The following is a 20,670-nucleotide window of genomic DNA, read 5'->3' on the forward strand; positions in this document are numbered from 1 at the left end:
GCAAGAAAATATATATAAATAATACATACTGTCTATTTTTTTTAATATATATTTTTTGTCAAGTCACCACATCAGTTCATTTTGTGAAGCTGGATCAACCTCAGGCTCCAAATTACTGCAGAACTACATGGAGCCATCATAAACAAAAATATAAAGCACTGATTTCTCTATTTTGTTGTTTTTATCAAAGGACAGGTGATGTACAGAGCAGGTACGCTGATCTGACACACCCAGAACGAGTCAGAACTCATTTAACCTATGCAGTTTACCGTACTGTTCAAACCCTCACGACTCACAGGCCATGCCCACACACTATAACACCTGCCAGGTGTCAGGATTTACCCATAATTCATTACTGTCAAACTGCTGCATGATCAAAAAAATGTAATTAAGACTGAAGTCAAAGTCCAAAGTTTCCCTCAGGAAGGTGGAGACCCGTCTAACTTTAACCCAACACCTGCAGAAAAACATCATCTGATGAGGATGATGAAGGAAACACGAAGATCAGTGTTAGTTCATATCCTGTTTCTGTTCAGCCTCCAATTCATGTTTATTCCTCCATGCAGAACTTAATCAGATTCACTTTAATGTCTGTTTGTCCTGACTGAGGTCCAGAATTTTTAGCCTAGCTAGGCACAAAGACTGGAAGCACAGAGAAACTGTTAGTCTAGCTTAGAATAAAACAGTGCAGAACTCCATCTGGAAATCTTCTGTTTTAAGCCACCGTTACTGAGTAGTTGGCATACAAACACGCAGTAAATATTCATTGTGATTTAAGCTGTTTAAATCCTGAGAAAGTCTGTTCAGGTTCTTTTCAAACTGTCGTGGGTTTTGGTGCCCTCTGTTTGGCCTTGCAGGAACAACAGTTGTGAAAATATAAACCTACGTCATTTGTCACATGACCCAATGTCAAAGTTTTGTGATGTTATCACCGAAAGGAAGCAGATAAAGCTGACCAACAGAGGAGAGGAGCCAGGGTGGAACCCTGTGGAACCCCACAGGTGAGATTACAATAGACTGGAGCAGAGCGAGAACAACAGGATTTACAGAAAGGTCTGTTTTTAAATCAACGCTCTTCTCAAATTATAACTTACTGGTTACAACAAAAGGAGGGAACATTCAATGTTTCCCATCTGTCCCAAAATCTGCTGAGTCATAGGGCCAGTCCTGCTCCTGGTCCAGGTTCCAGTCCAGATTCTAGCAGAGCTCAGTCCTCCTCTGCAGATATTGCAGGATGGCGTCGGTTCCTTGTGATGAGCCCCAGACTCTCTTCAGCGCTTCACACTCACGTTCATTAGCTTGCTCCAGGGCACTGCGGCTGGTGTTCCTCATTAGGGCTTTAGACTCCCGCAAAACCTGCAGGACAGGAAGTGGAACCACTAAGTCAGATTAGAACTGACTAACATTTAAAACACACAAGTGGTCCTATGTGTGTTGATGTCTGTGTGTATATACAGACATAAACAGTACACAGAGTGTGTATACACACAGCATGCACATATACAGAGTATTTATGCACATTCTGTATATACTGTACACATTTTTGTGACTCACCTGCAAGTCGACGGTTACCAGTTCTTTGATTCGCAGCATCACTTCTTGTGTGAAAGTTCCCGGCCAGAGAACCTGAGAAACCAGACCTTTAGAACACGCCTCCTGAGCCGTCAACTTCCTGCCACTCAGCAGCAACTCATTAGCCTGGAACAGCACAGAAAAGAACACTTTAACTTAGGCTGGAACAGAACAGAATGTTTTAACTTGGTCTGGAACAGAATGGAATGTCGTAACAGGTGGACTGACCGAGGCAGGGCCCATGATGCGGGGGAAGGTGAAGGATGAGCAGGCATCAGGTGTCTGGCCATAGGACGTGTATGGTGTCTGGAACCAGGCCTTCTCATTTGCCCACACCACATCACAGAGAGGCAGGATGGCGGCGCCAAGTCCAAGCGCTGGTCCATTCACTGCCACCACAATCGGCTTCCTGAACTGGATGAAGGTATTGACGAAGGTCCTGAGGGAGGAGAGACAGAGGTCAGAGGTTAACGACATCAGACAGAGCTACCGTGGCAACCCTGCTTCTCCAACCTGATGTTACCTGATGGTTTCAGCCATCTTGATACTCTCCTTCTTCCTGTCGTCCGTCAGGCGTCTGATGAAGTACAAGAAGTCGAGGCCGCAGCAGAAGACGCTGCCGACGGCGCCGAGCAGCACCATCTTACTGTCATCTGATGCTGCTGTTGCCATGGCGCTCTGGATCTCCTTCATCACCTGACAAAGGGAAACAGGAACAACATGGCTGTAGGTGTCAGTAACCATGACAACCATCCTGCAGTGTCAGGTGCTTGGGGGGGGGGGGGGGGCCTCACCTCAGGGTTCAGCGTGTTGTTCTCAGAGCTCTTGGTTGACAGCAGGATGTGTGTGAAGCCGTCCTGTTTCTTCACCACGATGTCCCGGTATCGGTAAGCGCTCTCGGTTTGTCGGACGCTGAACCTCAGACGTTTGTCAAAAGCGCAACGCTCCTCCAGACGACGTTTTCCCGTTGCTGTGGTCGCCCCAGCAACAGCACTCTGCACACCTGACATTCCATTGGCAGCAACAGCCTCCATCAGTGGTGAGGTACCTGGACAAGTCAGACATTATACAAGACTCAGTCAGCTGGAACTCATCCAACTCTCTTCAGCTTTACCAGGAAATCTGGCGCTTCCCATCTGGACAAGTGAAGGGACTTTCTCTGTGCTCCCAGTGGACTCATACTGGTGAACAAAGTCCTACAGAGACCTTGTGGGTTAACTGTAAACACATTCCTTTAAAAAACTGAGACATGACAGAGACTCAGGTGTGCAGTTCAGTGATGATATCAGCACATAAACCTCCTGTTTGGACAGCAGTTCTGTTTTCTGCAGAACCTTGATGATGAAACTGCTTCAGTAGTAAAAAGAATTCAGCCACGATGTTACTGCTCACCCAGTCCCATGGACTGAACAGGAAGACACAGCAACTTTTCATACGTGCTCTCCTGTTTACTATTAAAACTGAGGGTGATCTGATCTGGGGACAGCAACATGGCTGGAAAGCTGATAGTCCTGTTGTTAAACATACTGTCAAGTTCATCTTTACTGTTTGTTAATGACCCTGAATCCGTTAGCATCAAGGGAAAATAATGTATAAAATAATCAGGAAAAAAAGGTAATGCCATCTGTTGGGAAAACATCGTACAATCGTAATTTGATCAAACGTCGAAAGCGGTATCTATATGTATACAAGCACTTATACAAATTATATACAACATATATATATACAAATAATATTTATGCACGTATGTTTTTCTTTTCCTGATGTGTGTATACATTATTTTGGCTGACACACATACATATACACTACCGTTCAAAAGTTTGGGGTCACTTAGAAATTTCCTTATTTTTTAAAGAAAATCATAGTTTTTTTCAGTCAAGATAACTTTAAACTAATCAGTACCTGCAAAATGTATGGTTTTTGGTGTCTGGGTGAGGAGTGACCCCAAACTTTTGAACGGTAGTGTGTATATATATATCGTGATGTAAATTTTGTATGCTTTGTAGTCACAATGACATGGTGTTGTGCTTTTGCTTTACACCTGATGTGGTTGATCTGTAGCTTTAGTTGTGTAGTGTTATAGTGACCAAGTAATGACCTGGTGAACTGACAGCCCTGTTATAAATAATGTCCTGCGTAAAGCAGAGGGCAGGAAGAGTTCTTCATCCCACAAGAGATAACACCCAGTCCTGAGACCCTGAAATGAGGTACTAACAGTTATTGCATCCTGTCTTCTTTTTTTACTGTCAACCTGTGGAGGAATGTTTGTGAAGCTCCAAACAAAGAAGCAGAGACACATCAGAAAGTATAAAATGGGATGAAGTCTTCAACCAGTGGGGCACAACTCTGAACTGCTTGCCGCTGTGTGGCTCAGCGTGTTGCCTCCTCTCTATAGAGTTAAAAACCATTTTGGTGCATGCTACCTTTCCAGGTTTGTGGTGTTTTTTTCTTTTCTTAACTCTCTACAGGCAGACAACAAATTGCCGTAACAATACATATGGTCACAGTTTTGATCCCTAAGTGGCCACACTCCAGGTAGATAACTTTGACCTCACCTGTGCCACTGAGCGAGCGCATAGCAGCGGGTGTGATGGGTACTCTGGGCGGGGGCAGGGGGTTTTGGTTGCGGGGTCTAGTCCCCATGCGTGCCCTCTCCTCTCCAGGCCCCAGCTGGACTCCTGTGGGTTTCTCCAGCAGGGCGACTTCAGGTGGGACCAGGTGGGCCTCCTGAGCGCCAGCCTCCAGACTGTGAGCAGCCTCACTAGGAGACTCCTCTGAGTCCAGACGGCTGTTCATCGGACTCTTAGGAACAAGGATCTTGATGCCAGTCTTGGACAGGTCCACGCTGCGGCGGGCTGAGCTAGCTGGAGCCGCAGCTACCAGACCACTGCTGAACTTGCCAGTCACCTGCTGGGAGCTGACGGGGGCAGGTGGGGTAAGTCCGACAGGGGGCAAGTTAGCTGGGCCAACAGGTTTCACCTGATCACAGTTTCCAGTTAAACCTCCACTGATGTCACTGCGAGCAGTGACACCAGGCCTGCAGGGCTGTCTGTGGGTGGGGTTGCAGTGGTGGCTGGGCGAGCTGCGGGTGGAGCGCAGTAACATGTTGTCCCTTTGACGCTCAGCGTACTGACGGTTAAAGTCATGGACGTACATCATACAAGTGGACAGGTGACTCTCAGGCTCCCACGTGTCCCCCTCTGAACCGTAACCTCTCCACCTGACCAGGTACTCCACCTTCCCCTTCTTATTCTTCCTTTTATCCACGATCCTCTCCACCTGCAGGAGGAAACTGTTAGCAGCATTACAACAACCAGCATCATCATCATCATCAGGAGAATCAGTCATCTAAATGGTTCCATGAACACACACACTGTCTTCTTTCTTTTTCAGTTATTAGAACTATGTTATCATTTATTCACTATATCATCAGACATGAAATTTGTAATATTTGTCATCATGTATTGAAGGCTAACTCTGCTATTGTTCATCCTGGACCCTGTTTAACCGTGTTTTCATGAGTTTAAACTGGTCCAGTCTGCAGCTGGGAGATCCCGTGAGAAGGTCCGTCCCTGACAGACAGCTGCTCCAAGTGAGAACACAGACGAACTCAGCTTTTATCTTTACCTTTTCAATTTTCCTAACTTCTCTTTGATTGATTATTTTAGTCTGAAAATAATCATCAATCATTCATCAGATTTGTATTTAATATTTCAGTGATAAATTGCTGATTGATCTTGTCATCTTGTTTGGGATGTCAAATCATACCTTTTAAAATGGGCGGATGTAAACATTGTGTGTGTTCAAAACTAAATTAAATGTCATTATAGAAATATATTAGAACCATATTAATAATCCAGGGCTATGTTACTGATTCATACGTGATCAAAGTTTGATCAGAGTTTCTCTTCATTCTCTGAACCTGTTAACAGTTTCATAAACGATTCACAAATCAAGCTGAAGTGGCACAAACTGTGTGACAGGCATTTTATCACTCAGTAATCTGCAGACTCATCTCTCATCACGGAGCTAACATAGAGCTAACACACAGGGAGCTAACTGCTGGCTATTAACAGAAGCTAACCCAATCTGTAGTTTTAATCTGCTGACAGACCCTGGCTTCTTTAACCAGTCAACGAGCTGATAACTACCCACTTTGTTTCACTTTTCTGTAATTCAGCATGTCATCAGCTCGTAAAGTTCACAAAGTAAACTCTGAACTCGTCGTTAGCTACCGTTAGCATGTTAGCATTAGCTCGCTTCACCTCATAGAACTCTTCCGTAGCCATGGAGACTGTGCGCGCGCACCAGAAGCTTCCAGAAGCTTGTTCAGTCGAGCGGCAGCATGAGAAAAAAGTCTGCCGTCCGTCAGGTCAATCAGCAAGACGTTTAGAGAGTTGATCAGTTTGTAACTTGCAATTAGCCGTCAGCACACCAGCTTTACCGTAACATCCGATCTGACTGACTGACCTCCAAAATAAAAGCCTTCACGGCGGCGCGGGAGGCTTTTGTTTATTTATTGTTTTTAGATGAAACTGGTGATTCCTTTATTTTTTTAGATTACAATGAAAAATCGATTTTTAACCCACTTAAATCACATCTTGGGTCATACATAGCACTGTGTGTATAAAATGTACAAAAATTCAATCAATGTTTTCAAAATAAGATGTGTTCTTGTCAATAACATTATAAAACTCACTTCCCCGCTGGCGAGGATTTTTTCACTTCGAGTAAAATGATAACCCAGATTCCAGAAATATTTGTAAGATGTGACTGAAACAGAATACACTGACTGACAAACTGCGCACTGACAGCAGTTTTCTGCAGTGTCTCTGAGCCCATGAAGCGACATCCTGTGAACAGTCAGGTGTCTGACAGAGTGCTCAACCTCGGCATCCTCTCACATGTTATCACTGAACCAGTTTACCTGTGGACTGGTCCAGACTGGCGTTTGACCACTGCAAAACGTTCCCAGTCTGTTGTTGTTCCCAACTGCTTTGAAACATGTTGCTGCCATCACACTCGCGATAAGCAAATATTTTATTTATATTAAAAATCCACGAAGCTGATGAGGTCAAACATGAGCTATATTGTCTCTGGACTGTTTTCAGCTGAAAAGGATTAGCAAATTATCCCATTCATTTTTATTTATTTTTTTACCCAGCATCCCAGTGTTTTCAGATTGCAGAAAAGCCAGTTTTATTAGTTGTTGTGTATCGCCCACCTGCTGCTGCTTACTCAGAGTTCCTGTCTGAGCTTTCTGACTTCTTATCTAGTTTAGTGCTCAGTACAGATAAAGTCATTATAGTGGGTGACTTTAACATTCATATGGATGTTGACTCTGACAGTCTTAAGACAGCCTTTAGTTCACTCTTAGATTCAACAGGTTTCCTTCAGATAGTGAATGAACCAACACACTGCCACAATCACACACTCGATCTGGTTCTCACCTATGGCCTAGAAACTAACTTAGTTGCCCCTCAAAACCCTCTCCTTTCAGACCATTCACTTGTAATTTTTGAACTAACTCTAACAGACTTTACAGCACACAACAAAAAGGTCTACTACACCAGATGCCTCTCTGAACATAGTGTAGACAGATTTAGGGATGCAATCCCATCACAGCTCCCCTCAGCTCCATGTACCAGTACAACAGACCGTACTGATTTAAACGTTACTCCTGCAGTAATTGATTCCTTTGTCAACAACACTGCAGCCACGTTGCACACAGTTTTAGATATGGTTGCCCCACTGAGAAAGAAGGTTAGAAATCATAGGAGGCTAGCTCCTTGGTATAATTCAAATTTAAGAACACTTAAACAAACATCAAGACGGATGGAGAGGAAGTGGTGCTCCTCCAAATCAGCTGAATCCCAGAGAGCCTGGAAAGACAGTCTATTGACATACAAAAAGGCCCTTCGTGAAGCCAGAACTGCCTATTATTCAACATTAATAGAGCAAAACAAGAACAACCCACGTTTCCTCTTTAACACTGTAGCCAGGCTGACCAAGAGTCACAGCTCTGTTGAGCCTTGTATTCCTGCAGCTCTTAGTAGTGAAGACTTCATGAGTTTCTTCATCAATAAAATCAATAACATTAGAGAAATAATCAATAAAGATCTCCCCAGAATCGCCAATATACTGCCAGAAACCTCTTTTAATCCTACTCCATCTCTGGACAGGTTCCTGCCCATAGACCTCCCCGAGCTGACCTCCAGCATTAACAAATCTAACCCAACTACATGTCTCTTAGACCCCATCCCAACTAAGCTCCTCAAGGGCGTCTTTCCCTTGATTGGCGTTTCCTTCTTAGATCAGATCAACTTATCTTTAACAGCAGGTTATGTAACACAGGCGTTTAAAACTGCTGTTATCAGACCTTTGCTTAAAAAACCTTCACTTGACCCAGACATCTTAGCAAACTATAGGCTGATGTCCAACCTCCCGTTCTTATCTAAAATACTTGAAATCCAACCTCCCGTTTTTATCTAAAATACTTGAAAGAGTGGTTGCAAATCAGTTAATTGATCACCTATACAGGAACAGTCTCTTTGAAGTGTTTCAGTCTGGTTTCAGAGCCCATCACAGCACAGAAACAGCACTGGTTAAAGTCACAAATGACCTCCTCATGGCATCAGACCGCTGGCTTGTCTCCATACTCGTTTTACTGGATCTCAGTGCTGCGACATAAAGGACTGGATGACCTCCAATTTCTTATTATTAAACTCAGACAAAACTGAGATCATTGTTCTAGGCCCCAGACATCTTAGAACTAGAATAGCAGATAATATTGTCTCTCTGGACAGCATTACTTTGGCCCCCGACGACTGCGAGGAACCTCGGCGTTATCTTCGATGAGGACGTGTCATTTATCCATCACATTAAACAGACCTCTAAGACCGCCTTCCTTCACCTGCGTAATATTGCTAAGATTAGGAGCGTCTTCTCTCAGAGTGATGCTGAAAAACTTGTCCATGCTTTTGTTACTTCCGGTAAAAAAAAGACTTTAAAATTCTCCTACTTACATATAAGGCCCTAAATGGACTAGCCCCATCATACCTGCAGGATCTAATAGTCCCATATATTCCCAACAGATCACTCAGATCACAGAGTGCAGGTTTACTTGCAGTTCCCAGAATTCATAAAAGTAGAACAGGAGGACGAGCCTTTAGCTATCAGGCACCCCTGCTGTGGAACCAGCTGCCAATCTGGGTTCGACAGGCAGACACCACCTCCACTTTTAAGACTAAAACTTAAAAACTTTCTGTTTAGTAAAGCATATAGTTAGCACCAAATAAAGTGTGTAGGGCTGGTAGGCATAGTTACAGTCACCTCTTGACAGACAGCCACAGGTAGAACAGGTGTGACTAACTGTTAATCTTTAATCTCTATCATAGCTATGTTGCTATAGGCCTATGCTGCTGGGGGACACAAACATGATCCACCAAGCAGTTCCCCCAACACCACCACCATCTCTACTCTCCCACCTCCTCCTCAACACCACCACCATCTCTAGTGCCCCACCTCCTCAACACCACCACCATCTCTACTCCCCCATCTCCATCTCTACTCCTCCACCTCCCCAACACCACCACCACCACCATCTCTACTCCCCCACCTCCACAACACCACCACCCTCTCTACTCCCCCACCTCCTCTCCTCTTCTTCCTCTCCCCTCATCAGATCAACATATAATTCGTTATTTTCTGTCACTAACTGTGTGTCCAGTTGTCCTCGTAGTTTTGTGTCTCTCCCTCCCTTTCTTTCTCTCTCTGTATCTTTCTGCAGGTTTCTCTCCATCCAGATCTACATGTTGAACTGCATCCTCTGACAAACCCAGTGACAAACCCAGTGTCTACTGTCAAACTCTGCCTGTCGCATGATGTTTACTGCATGTTTCTCTCTCTCTCTCTCTCTCTTTCATCCTCTCTGTCCTGTCTACCTCTTCTTCTCCTCCTTCACCCGGCCGACTATCAGCAGGATGGTTCTCCCTTGTGAGTCGGGTCCTGCTCAGGGTTTCTTCCTGTTAAAAGGGAGTTTTTCCTTGCCACTGTCTGCTTGCTCGGGGGTTCAGGCTCTGGGTCACTGTAAAGCACCTAGAGACAATTTTGACTGTATAAGGTGCAATATAAAAAAATTTATTTATTTTTTTTGAAAACTTAAAGTAGGCTTAAATTACCTGACTCTCTCAATACAGGCCTGAAAATCCTTTTGCACTTAACCTCACAAGCTGCCGCTAAAATGTAATGTAATAATTTACAGATTCTACTCAATAAACTAATTTATGTTTAATCTTCATCTTATATTATGTATTCTGTTTTCATCTTTTAATCCTGTTTTAACTGTTATTATCAAGCGGGTTTCGTTTTCCATCATCACCTGCTACTTTTCTCTGAAACTTAGACTTCAACTATGTTCGGTGTTTACATACAGACTGACACTTCATCTGCCCTCAGGGACAAACCCAGCACTGCCCACAGGCAGTCACAATTAGCTGGCAAGAGAAAAACTCTTCGCATGCCTGTTTCCTGCAGCAGTAGTCATTTAAACGGAGCCGAGGTGTCATTCTGTGTTTTTATTTGGTTTTCACACATCACATGATGTGATGGACAAGAAAGTTTTCTGGGCTGAAGATCCTCCCTGCTCATCAGTCAGACTTTTTGTCAGCCAGTTTTTTGCGATGCCGCAGTGACGGAGCCAATAGTGTGATGCTGTCATCGTCACTCATGGCGGGTGGCGCCTTGCAGCAGACATAGCAGAAGATGGCAGCAAGGGTGAGTGGGAAGCCGACCAGGAAGCAGCCCAACAGTGGTGCCTGGCTGAACACCGGCTGGATGGATGGACGGGAAGGAGGTCAGGCCACTAACACGGGACAGGAAACAGGACTGACAACAACAGCACTTACCATCAGTGTGACTTTGATGTCGTAAATGAAACGCTGGATGCGCTGATGGACGCCATTTCCTCCTTGACACTGAGGGATGAAAAATTTCAGAAATAATCCAACAGAGCGGCTGAACCTCCTCTGTCATGTTCCACGTGGACCTGCAGACTTACCTGGATGCTGCCGTCCAGAACCCCATTCAGGAAGTCTAGCAGGTGCTGCTCAGTCTCTATGGCACCCGGTGGCAGGAAAAAGCCATCAATGGCCAGATTGAGCACAATGAAGGAGGGCACAGTCACCTCGCTGATGACAACAACCGAACACAAACACATTCAGTTCAGTCAACTGGATCTGAGAGACCTTCAGCACCTCAAGTCAATAACTCCAGGTAACACCTGGAGGTGTTTAGAACCAGAAATGTTTAAGATAAGATAATCCTTTATTAGTCCCATTACTGAGAAATTACAATATTACAGCAGCAAACAGGATATAGAGGGTGCAAAGCATGCAAGAATAAAGGGAAGGATGAGCGTTCAGAAAGAATAAATACACAGGAAACAAGGACCTGCATTCAAAAAAAAGTGTGCATTCAGAAAGAATGAAGACCAAATTCAAGACCAAATAACTAGAGTCACTGATGACTACAGGCAAGGCGGAGCACCAGGTGTCCACACAGAGACTTTTACAAGATGAGTCTGTTAACTTCACCGACTGAACACAAACTTACCCCATCACAAGTCCATTAACGTAGTCACTGCCCTCCATGAAGCCGAAGTGGAAGTTTCTGACAGACATACAGACAGACAGCTTCTGGTTTTTCCTGTTGTTTCAGAGTAAAGGTCTTAGAGTACTGTGTCCTGTGAGATTCTAACCTGCTGTAGATCTCACTGTAGTCTGCAGCCACTCTCTCCACCAGACTTTTATACCTGAACAGGTAACAGGCAATGTGTCACTGATGACCTCATTGTGTTCATTTAACTGATGGATGCTGCATGCAGACTTACCTCAGGCTTTCCTCACATGGACTCTGCTCCACCATTGCCAATGCCACCAGTTTACCTGCAGGATAACAAGAATCTCTTTACTGAGCAGACAGACAGATGTCTTTCAGGAGTATATTTTAAAGGTTATAGAAAACAAGTAACTTCTTTTAACAAAAACAAATTTTAACAGTGACATTTAACAATAATAGTTTAAATGTTAATCAACAGTAAACATTTTATGACTGTTACAACAAAACACAAACACTGTTCATTCCATTCAAATTTAGTTCTAATGGTGGTGAAGTCAGGGCTACATGATATAGGCAGGGTGAAAGTTCATCACGTCATCACAGTTCACACTCACATTCACACAAACAGGCCATATGGGGTCCTGTTGAACCTGCACATGTGGACTGTGGGGACACTCAGTGAGACCCCACACCACAGTGCTGCCCCCAGTATCAGAACTGTCTTATTAGTAAATGTCATGTGAAATTTCCGTTGAGGACGGAGGTGTGTGGATGTCACCTGACTCTCCCATGGCGTACAGAGTGTAGCTGTCGATCTTTGAGTAGTTTGGGAAACGTTCTCTGTTCATCCATGATTTCAGATCACCATCATGTTCCTCTGAAACACACATTAAACTCACTCATACCTGAACACCAGGCAGACCACCTCACTGTTGAATCATGTACCACAAAACACATTATTTTAGCCACCGGTAATCAACTTCATCGTAACTGCTTTTCATTGCTGACACTTCACCTATTTACAGTACTTCAGTTATCTCTAGTGTTTGCATCATTTCAGTTTCCTTCAGAGATAAGACAGCGTTTCTTATGTTTTCAGGCAGACTGTCATCTTCCCCATTGTCATGGTAACATCAACTCTACCTGTGAACAGGTACAAACATAAGTCAGTTTCTTGTCTTACTGTTGAAGGTGAAATAGGTCCCATCTTTAAAAAGCACCACAGCCGGCAGAGAGGAGAGAGAGACGGCCTAGAAACACAGACTTCAGTTCAGCCAGGTGTACTCACAGGTAGATCAAGTTTTAAGCCTGTCTGTTAGATTTAAGTCTTTGTCATGCTGCCGAGGACAGAATCTATCTATATATATAAGCAGAGTTAAACCTTTTCTGTGTTTTGTAAAATATTCTTAATATTAAAATGTTCTGACTTCATCATGGAGCATTTCAGTCCCTCACACACTGTGAAGCTGGCTGTCTTTCATGTCACTCTCTCAAACTGTCTTCAATTGCGTTCAGACCTTTGGCAGGACGTCTCTGGAAGCAGAGAAGAAGTAGCTGTGAACAATCAGGTCTTCTGCTGCTGATGTGTAGTTTCCCTAAAAACACACAAACAGTCAGTTCAGCAGTGTGTGTGAACTTGTCCGTGTACCTTTGTGAGGACTGCTTTGTGTTGTTTAGTGAGGCCATATCTGCATTTTGGCCAGTAGTTAGAACTACAAACGACTGGTTGACATCTGTGTGTGTGTAAGCGTGTGGTGTGTGTGTGTATTCCTGTAGTTGTGGGGACCAAAATCTGTTTCCATAGTCACATTGTGAGAACCCACCTGATTTAATGGGACGAAACTGCAAGTCCTCACAATATAAATCATTAAATGTTAGGGTGAAGAGTTGCTTTAAGGTTAGGCTGAGGTTAGGATTAGGATTAGGCAAAAATATTATTGTTATGGTGAGAATTGAATGTAAGTCTATGCAATGTCTCCCAAAGTAAGAGAAACACGACTGTGTGTGGTGAGTGTGTGTGTGTGTGTGTGAGTACCCTTAGTGGTGATGTAGCTCCAACATAAACAAACATGACATCATGGCGGCTCATGGCGTGTTGGAAGAGCTGCAGACTGCTCAGAGATCGGACCAGTGGCCTGAACGACACAGGGCGGACAGACTGACTGCTGTCACTTTAAATGTTTAAATACTTCTTTGTTATTTTACAAGAACTCAGAACCACAAATACAGTAATAAATATAATATGATGTAGGACATCTACTAACCCTCCAACTCGATTAGCGAAGTCCATGATTCCATCTTTGGTTCTCGGTCCTGCATAATTATATTTTACATCCTTCTTCAACCTTGAAATCAAAAACAGACGTTCAGATAACCTTAAAATGACCACACAGTGAGGAAGGGAAGCAACCACTGACTTAACTGTCGAGTTTAAAATGAATAGTAAGGAAGATACATTCAATGAAACCATCACTGAACCAGTTCAAAGACTTCAGACATATTCATAAATCAGCTGATCTGAGGTCAGACTTTCAGCCTACACTTCAGCTTTTCCTTCAAACAGCAGCTGGTGGTCAGAAGAACTGCAGTGTCAGACGCTGGATCTGATTGGCCGATGTACAGTGACGTCATCATCAGATAGAGCATTAAAGATAGCTGATGACAAAAATAGATCCTATATTCATTAACCCTGTAAATATATATATAAGTCAAGATATGATGACCTATTTTGACAAAAAATATAAAAAATTGTGATTGGTTTTCCACTGAATGTTGACCAACTTATTGTATTTCATAAATAACGTCTAAAATATTTGATATCAATAAAACAACAGTTTAATGTGGAGAGCAACTTGAAGCAACATGTTTAGAGTGTCTGAAAGGAGACAGAGGAGAGAAGCTGGTGATTTTACATCTTTTAAAACTATGAACATTTTTTAGATTTTGTACCAAAGGTGCAGCAGGTGTCTTTGTTCTGAGTGATGTGTTTAAATAAAGTTTAAATAGAAAAACCAGCAGTGAGGACTCACATGAGGATGGCAGGATAACCTCTGACCCTGAACTCTTTGGCCAAACCTGCAGACAGAAGCACAACATCAGCTGTGTTGTCTCCATGGAAACAAGATTACAGGAGGTTGGTCACCTGGTTATTCTGGCTTTGGTTCCTGAGTTATCAGGTTTGGTTTCTCACACCAAATTTAACAATAATACTAATAAAATAATGATTCACATGCGAACCTGTGGCACAGGTGTGTAACAGTAACCAGAACACTGACGTCCTGCTCAGCTCTGTTGGTTTGTTTACTTTAAAACACTGTTGTTTAAAACACTAATTAGTTCAGATTTTAGTTATCTGCTCACTTTATTGCAGTTTCATTACTGTGATGGTTTAATTCATGCAGCTCACTTGTGTTAGATGCTACAAAAACATAGAAACATAATAAAAACATCGAAACAAATGTTCATCATCGGCTGATAATTTTGAGATGCATAAAAATAATTCAAGTTCAAGTAAAATACAGAAATGTCTCACACCATATTTTTATTTGGACAGATTAACATCAATAGTAGTTTTGGACATTTTATTGAGCATTTTGTTGTGTTTATTAAAACTTTATTTTTAAAAGTTTGATTTTGATCATGTGGTTTGATAACTTTATTTTGACTCACCCTTGCTGACAGTGGCATCTGATTTGCCGACGTTGACCGGAGAGCCGAGACTTTTGAGTTCTGATCCAATTTGATACCAGATGGGATCCAGCTGTTTACAGAGTGAACACCAGGGGGCGTAAAACTGCACACAAACACAACACCGTTACCACCTGACAAACGTGCACATCACATGCTCTGTGAAGAAGACACGTTCACTGTCAGTCAGGACGTTTAAAACTCAAAACCTCAAAAGTGAGGTGTTTTCAAGTGTGCCGGCTAATTCATGGAATTTCAATTAGTTTCACTGGAGACTTGAGATTGAGATGCAGGATGTCTCGCACTCACACGTGTGTGTACTCATACTCTATCCTGAGCTGACCCTGGCACTTGCATTATGCATACACATGCAGACACAAGCTATTGTTGAGAAATAAATTTAATCACTGAACCAGTCAACATGAGATCCACGTTGTCATGTTTTCCTTCCTGAGATAGCAAATCAAAATGAAGGAAATACTAAAAATGTGGACGTACCTTGATGAGCCAGATGTCATCAGCTCCTTTTGTCTCCATGAAGCTGTGAAACACAATCAGAGCGACTCTTTAATCCAATGACACAATCAAACTTCTCATTAACGGCAAGACGTCGTGATGAGGCCTGAACGTTCAGCTCGTCCTTTATGTCACAGCAGGTTGTTGTGTTCAGGGCTGTCGTTTCACATCAAATGAATTTACAGTTTGTACTCACGTATCATCCAACTCCTCTACAAAGGCAGACGCAGACCCCAACAGAAGCAGAAGCACTGAAAAACAAGAACAAACAGACCAATAATCAACAGGAAACAACAAAGAAAGAAAGAAGTAATAAACAAACAAACAACAGGGTGATTCCTGTCCTCCTTCAGCTGCAGTTTACTCCCAGACAATCTTCAGGTCATCTTCCTCATCTGCGTCAGCAGCTCGAGGTGCTTCTCACCCACCTGTCCAGACTCTGATGAGCACCACGTGATGTGGTCGAAAGCCCACCATGTGAACCAATTTGGGAGGGATGTGTGTGTGAACTGTTCTTTCTGTGGAACTGAGCCTGAAACTATGATGCACCTGTTCTGGAACTGTCACTATACTGCCATCTACTGGAAGGAGGTACTGCATTACATCAAACTGAAGCCTGACTCAGACTTCCTTTTAGAATGGAACAATACACTTTTTGGTGTTCATGATGTTAAAAGTAAAAAACAAAAAGAACTGTATGTCATAAACTTCATAATTATATTAGGTAAATATCACATACACAAAGCCAAATTTAGTCACTCAAACCCCTATTTTATTGCATTTGTAAAGGAAACAGAACAGTATATGGAAAGTATCTGTGAATCTAACAATAAGAAAGCTATGAAAACATATCACTTATGCTCTACATTTTCTGCATTTAAGTAGCCTACCCCCTGGCTGACGTTCTGTTGTTTGTATGAATGTACATTATAATAACTGCTTTGTATTGAATATTTCAATAAAAAACAAACAAACGTGAACCGAACAAAGATGGCGCTCAAAGGTGGACTGGCCTGGCTGATTTCTGTGACTGGCTAACAGACCACAGAGGTCTCACTCTGATCATTTTTACTGGTCTATTCATCTGAAGGAAGAAAGAGCTGTGATTGGTTTATTGATCCAATCACATTTGATTGGATCTAAAGACAGACAGGAAGCTGCTAACTTTACTGTCAGATTAAAGCTGTTTGGACCTCTTAATCCAGCACAAACACACTCTAAAATTTGTCTTCACTGTCCATCACGATCAGAAATGTCTTCAGAGCATCAGGACATTTGGCCAAATAACTGCTGCATTTTGTCATGGCCGCTTCATGTCTGGATGCTTTCAGGTTTGTAGCTCTCACGGTAAATTGGTCTTCAGCCTGAGCGACTGACTGTCAGTAACTGATCTTCGTCTTTATTTGAAACTGCTGCAGGATGTCCTGAGTTGTGTCCTGATGTGCTGATAAGCGTGTGTAGCCTTCAGAATGAGTGCAAAAATGAGTGGAGTTTGGAGGAGGACGTACCTGAGAGCAAGACGGCGTTCCTCATGTCCGACATGTTGCCTGCAGCACAGGAGGATTAACAGGACACAGCTAATCTGCTGACTGCTAAGAGAATGAACGGAGCACTAATCTGTTGGATTAGCGAGCTACATTCAATTCACTGAAGCTTTATTGACCTGGGCAACACAGACAGTCTACTGATGATCGCCTTCCTTTCACAAACAGGTCAAACAGGAGGTCTGCAGTCTGCAGACATTCATCAAACTGAAGGAACAAGATCAGACAGAAAGAAAGAAAGAAAGAGGAAGATAGAGGAAGGCAAAGAATGAGGTAAGAATGGAAAGAAACAAAAGATAAAGAAGTAAACAAGGACGTAAGGAAGTAAATAAGGATGAAAGTGGTGAGACTGATCCATTAACGCTCTGCACTCAGAGAATAAATGAACATCTGTACCAGATGTGACCTGATTGTACTTTCATGTAGATCATCTGACCACATTGAGATTCTGACTCAAATATGTCCCAGCTTTAGGCGTATAAAATAATCTCTTTTGGAGTCAGAAATCTAAATAAATAAAAAAATTGTTTCTCCTTGTGGTTGTATTAGTTTGTACTGACTGTCTGAACCTGCCGTTTCCATGATGGGGGCTAAGCTAAGTTCCAGTCTTTGTGTTAATGCTAAGCAAACAGTCCCCTGTGCTCCCAGGGTCCTGGACTGGGGCCGATACCTGCTGCTCCACAGTGACCTCATTCACAGAAAAAGCTGCTCTGTCCTCCCACAGTCCACCAGGAGTCCATCAGCCTTAAGAGGTCGCCATCCTTCAATCAACTGATCGATCAGTTGATCAGCAGTCAGTTGAAAGGAGCATTATCGTTATTAAAGGCTTCATAGTGAATTTCCCCACTGCGGGATCAATAAAGTTCATCGTATCTTATCTTATCTCATCCCTTCCTCCATGTCTCTGATGTTCGTGTGGTTTGTGTGTTCATTCAGTCCAGGATGTCCGTCTCCTGAATCCCAGTGAGCAGCAAGAGGGTGAAGCCGACCTGCATCTGAAGCTCCGCCTCTTCATCAGTCTGCCCATCATCCCTGTGAAACCACGAAGAAGATGAGGAGAGACAGACGGACTACAGAGCTGCAGACAGACGGCAGGACCAACACTCGCTCTGAGACAGACAAAAAGAGAGAGACGGGTCAGACAATCAGGCAGTGAGACAAGCAGACACGCGCATGTCTAGGGGTTCACTTCAGGACTGAGAAAGAAGTAAATGGGTTCTAATTCACTAAGGGGTTCTTAAAATCTTTTTATTTGAGCTGCAAGTGATGACGACTTTCATTATTGACCAATCAATAACTGACGGTTTCACCTCATCATTTACATCAGATCTGCTGTGGTCAGCTGGTTTCATGGAGGGTGACAGTGACTTGATGACATCTTACTGTCTGGCTGATGAGTCATCTGATTGGCTGACTTGGTATGTGGGTGGAGTCAAGTCAAACAGGATGGTCTCAGTGTTTGCCAGGCAGAAACCGTTTGACCTCAAGCTGTCTAAACCACAAAAACACAAAATGGCAGACTGAAGAAACACATCAGTGCAAGTTGAAGACTCCTGAGTTGAACTGACCAAAGTCCAACAACACACAGTGACTAACATCTGCTCATACACAAAGGTCCAACACCTTAGTCCATGTTGTCAGGGACAAAAACACACCGTGCTTCACCTGATCAGACTGTTACAGCAGCTCCTCACCAGTCCTTCAGTCTGAACAGGAGGTCCAAAGACTGTCCTTCAAAAAGATGACTCATCCTTGAATCTAATGAATCTCGTCGAGATCTTCTGTGTTTCAGTTGTGTTCACACAGTTTAGAATGAGAGGGAAACATCTAACTGTGCTAATGCAGCAGTGTAATAATTGCTGTGATTTCACTTGCTGTTCTCCTGCCATTATTTACTGTTTTGGCTTTCCATGGGGCTGTGTGATGGAGCGCCCTCTAAAGGGCACCAGTGTGCTGCATGCTTTCCCAGCGGTAAATTGCACTGTAGTAAGCTCTGTATAAAATAGCTTTGATTTTGTCCATAAACGTGTAATAGTCACATCTGGCATTTTGGAAAGTATTTGAAAGTGCATTGCCAATCACTTTGGTTAAGATTTTATTTAATACTGAGTTGCTGCTTGATAAATGGAGCTCACCACATGTATGGGACTTTGCTAGCTTGAGTTTGTCTCTCAGACAGTGAAAATGCTAACAGCTGGTCGCTTATTTCCTCACTTATTGTATTTTAGTATTGTAAGTAGGGCTGGGCATTATTATCAAGCTTACGCTTTGGTTGGTCGCGCATTAACGCAGTTTTTTATCATGATTATAATTTTATAGTCCGTTGATCACTAGCTAACTAAAAAAAACTACATTGATGTGCGATAGAGTGATTGTTGGCGTTGATAAATTGATGCGTTAATGCGACTGGACCAGACTGAACCGTCATTCATCAGGTTTCAGGTCAAGTCTGCACGACCTCTGAATGGTCAGATATTAGCATGCTAACGTTAGCTCACACACTGACCTGACAGAACCACAGGACGCTGGGAAACCCTGAGATCCTGGTCCTCCTGTCTGACAGTCTGATCCTGCTGATCTCTGAAGATCTGGTCCAGAGCAGACGCCTGAAAGAAGGCGAGCACTGCCTCCGACTGTGAAAACTGGGATGTGAACACAACACGCCACATTATCTGTCTGATTTGTGTGAAAATTCTCCTAAAGGCAACAACATCACAAACACACCGAGAGTCCAGCGACACGACAGCTGAGGTGAAGCCGACAGACAGCTGGCCGTTCAAAGTCGCCACGATCTTAATTACCCACAACATCATTTAAACCAATTAGTTCTGTAACACTTCAGCCCAGTACAGCCGTCATGAACGCAGTTGGTTGTAAGCATGATCACGTGGTAGTTCGGTTTTGACAAAATTGAATGTGGCCCAGAAAGACGAAAATACGTGAGCTGTTCTTCAATTCCTTTTGAATGCAAAGAGTTGCTGACACAGAAACCACTCAGTGATGGATCCAGTCCTGAAATACACCCCACTGCTTAGTGAGTACTTTTACTTTTAGTACTTTCAGTATATTTTGATGCTAATATTTTTGCTTTTGCTAAAGTAGCACTGCATAACTTGTACTTCAAACAGCATATGTCTTCACTGTGGTATTACTACTGTCATGGAGTAAAAGAATGCAGTTCTCACTGCTGTGAGGCGTTCACTGTCCTGCACAACAGCTGAATGAAGACAAAGCAGACAGCACTGTGGCAAACAGGAAGTCGTGATTTATTGGTTAATACATAAACTACGTCCTGATGGCAACACTGGAGAAAATGAATAGGAATGAATGCAGGATCTCCTTAATCCATCCATGAAGTCCCACAGGGGTCGATCCTTAGCCCCCAACTAATTTTATTTTATGTGTTTGTGTTTTTTATGTTTTTATATCTTTTGCAGTTTGAATAATGCATCACTCATCAGTCTGTGTGGTTTAACATGTGCACATGCGAAGTATATACTGCACCTTGTGTGGCAGGTTGATGATGGTTCTAAGCAGTTTGTTCACTTCCACAATCTTCACTTCAGGATCTGAACTCTGTTCTGCTGCCCGAACCTTCAGCAAAACTGAAAACACTGACAGCCATTAACCTGGTACTGATACTACTGATATCACTGATACTATTATTGCTATTGTTATCATATCACCTGTGAGCAGGTTGGAGGACAGTGTCTCTCTGTCACCAGGGAAACCG

General features: G+C 43.1%; 2 protein-coding genes across 5 annotated transcripts; both read right to left on the reverse strand.

Moving 5' to 3' along the window:
* Window positions 1-510: 510 nt before the first annotated feature.
* On the reverse strand, window positions 511-6,059 carry cdyl (chromodomain protein, Y-like). 3 transcript variants are annotated; one of them, XM_046408200.1, is made up of 7 exons: window positions 5,838-6,059; window positions 4,128-4,864; window positions 2,367-2,620; window positions 2,096-2,268; window positions 1,801-2,011; window positions 1,555-1,698; window positions 511-1,356 (listed from the first exon to the last, which is right to left on the reverse strand). In XM_046408200.1, exons 1-7 carry the CDS (start codon window positions 5,840-5,842, stop codon window positions 1,198-1,200), a joined length of 1,683 nt encoding a protein of 560 aa, XP_046264156.1. In that variant the 5' UTR covers window positions 5,843-6,059; the 3' UTR covers window positions 511-1,197. The 3 variants fall into 3 exon arrangements, with proteins under 3 accessions (XP_046264156.1, XP_046264155.1, XP_046264157.1); XM_046408199.1 differs by having other exon boundaries at window positions 4,128-4,851; window positions 5,838-6,058; XM_046408201.1 differs by lacking the exon at window positions 5,838-6,059 and adding an exon at window positions 5,728-5,749 and having other exon boundaries at window positions 4,128-4,851.
* A 4,074-nt stretch (window positions 6,060-10,133) lies between these two features.
* Window positions 10,134-19,799, reverse strand: LOC124069669 (protein disulfide-isomerase TMX3-like). 2 transcript variants are annotated; one of them, XM_046409031.1, is made up of 18 exons: window positions 19,444-19,799; window positions 18,321-18,429; window positions 16,902-18,046; window positions 15,590-15,644; window positions 15,376-15,418; window positions 14,860-14,983; window positions 14,220-14,265; window positions 13,455-13,535; window positions 13,226-13,325; window positions 12,708-12,785; window positions 12,374-12,440; window positions 11,969-12,067; window positions 11,462-11,516; window positions 11,330-11,383; window positions 11,185-11,241; window positions 10,631-10,760; window positions 10,479-10,547; window positions 10,134-10,403 (listed from the first exon to the last, which is right to left on the reverse strand). In XM_046409031.1, the coding sequence occupies exons 3-18, from the start codon at window positions 16,933-16,935 to the stop codon at window positions 10,221-10,223; spliced, it is 1,275 nt and encodes a 424-aa protein (XP_046264987.1). In that variant the 5' UTR covers window positions 16,936-18,046; window positions 18,321-18,429; window positions 19,444-19,799; the 3' UTR covers window positions 10,134-10,220. The 2 variants fall into 2 exon arrangements, with proteins under 2 accessions (XP_046264987.1, XP_046264986.1); XM_046409030.1 differs by lacking the exons at window positions 16,902-18,046; window positions 18,321-18,429; window positions 19,444-19,799 and adding an exon at window positions 15,822-15,978.
* Window positions 19,800-20,670: the final 871 nt, after the last annotated feature.

This window comes from Scatophagus argus, chromosome 13 (assembly GCF_020382885.2).
Source record: "Scatophagus argus isolate fScaArg1 chromosome 13, fScaArg1.pri, whole genome shotgun sequence".
Taxonomy (NCBI): Eukaryota; Metazoa; Chordata; class Actinopteri; family Scatophagidae; genus Scatophagus; species Scatophagus argus.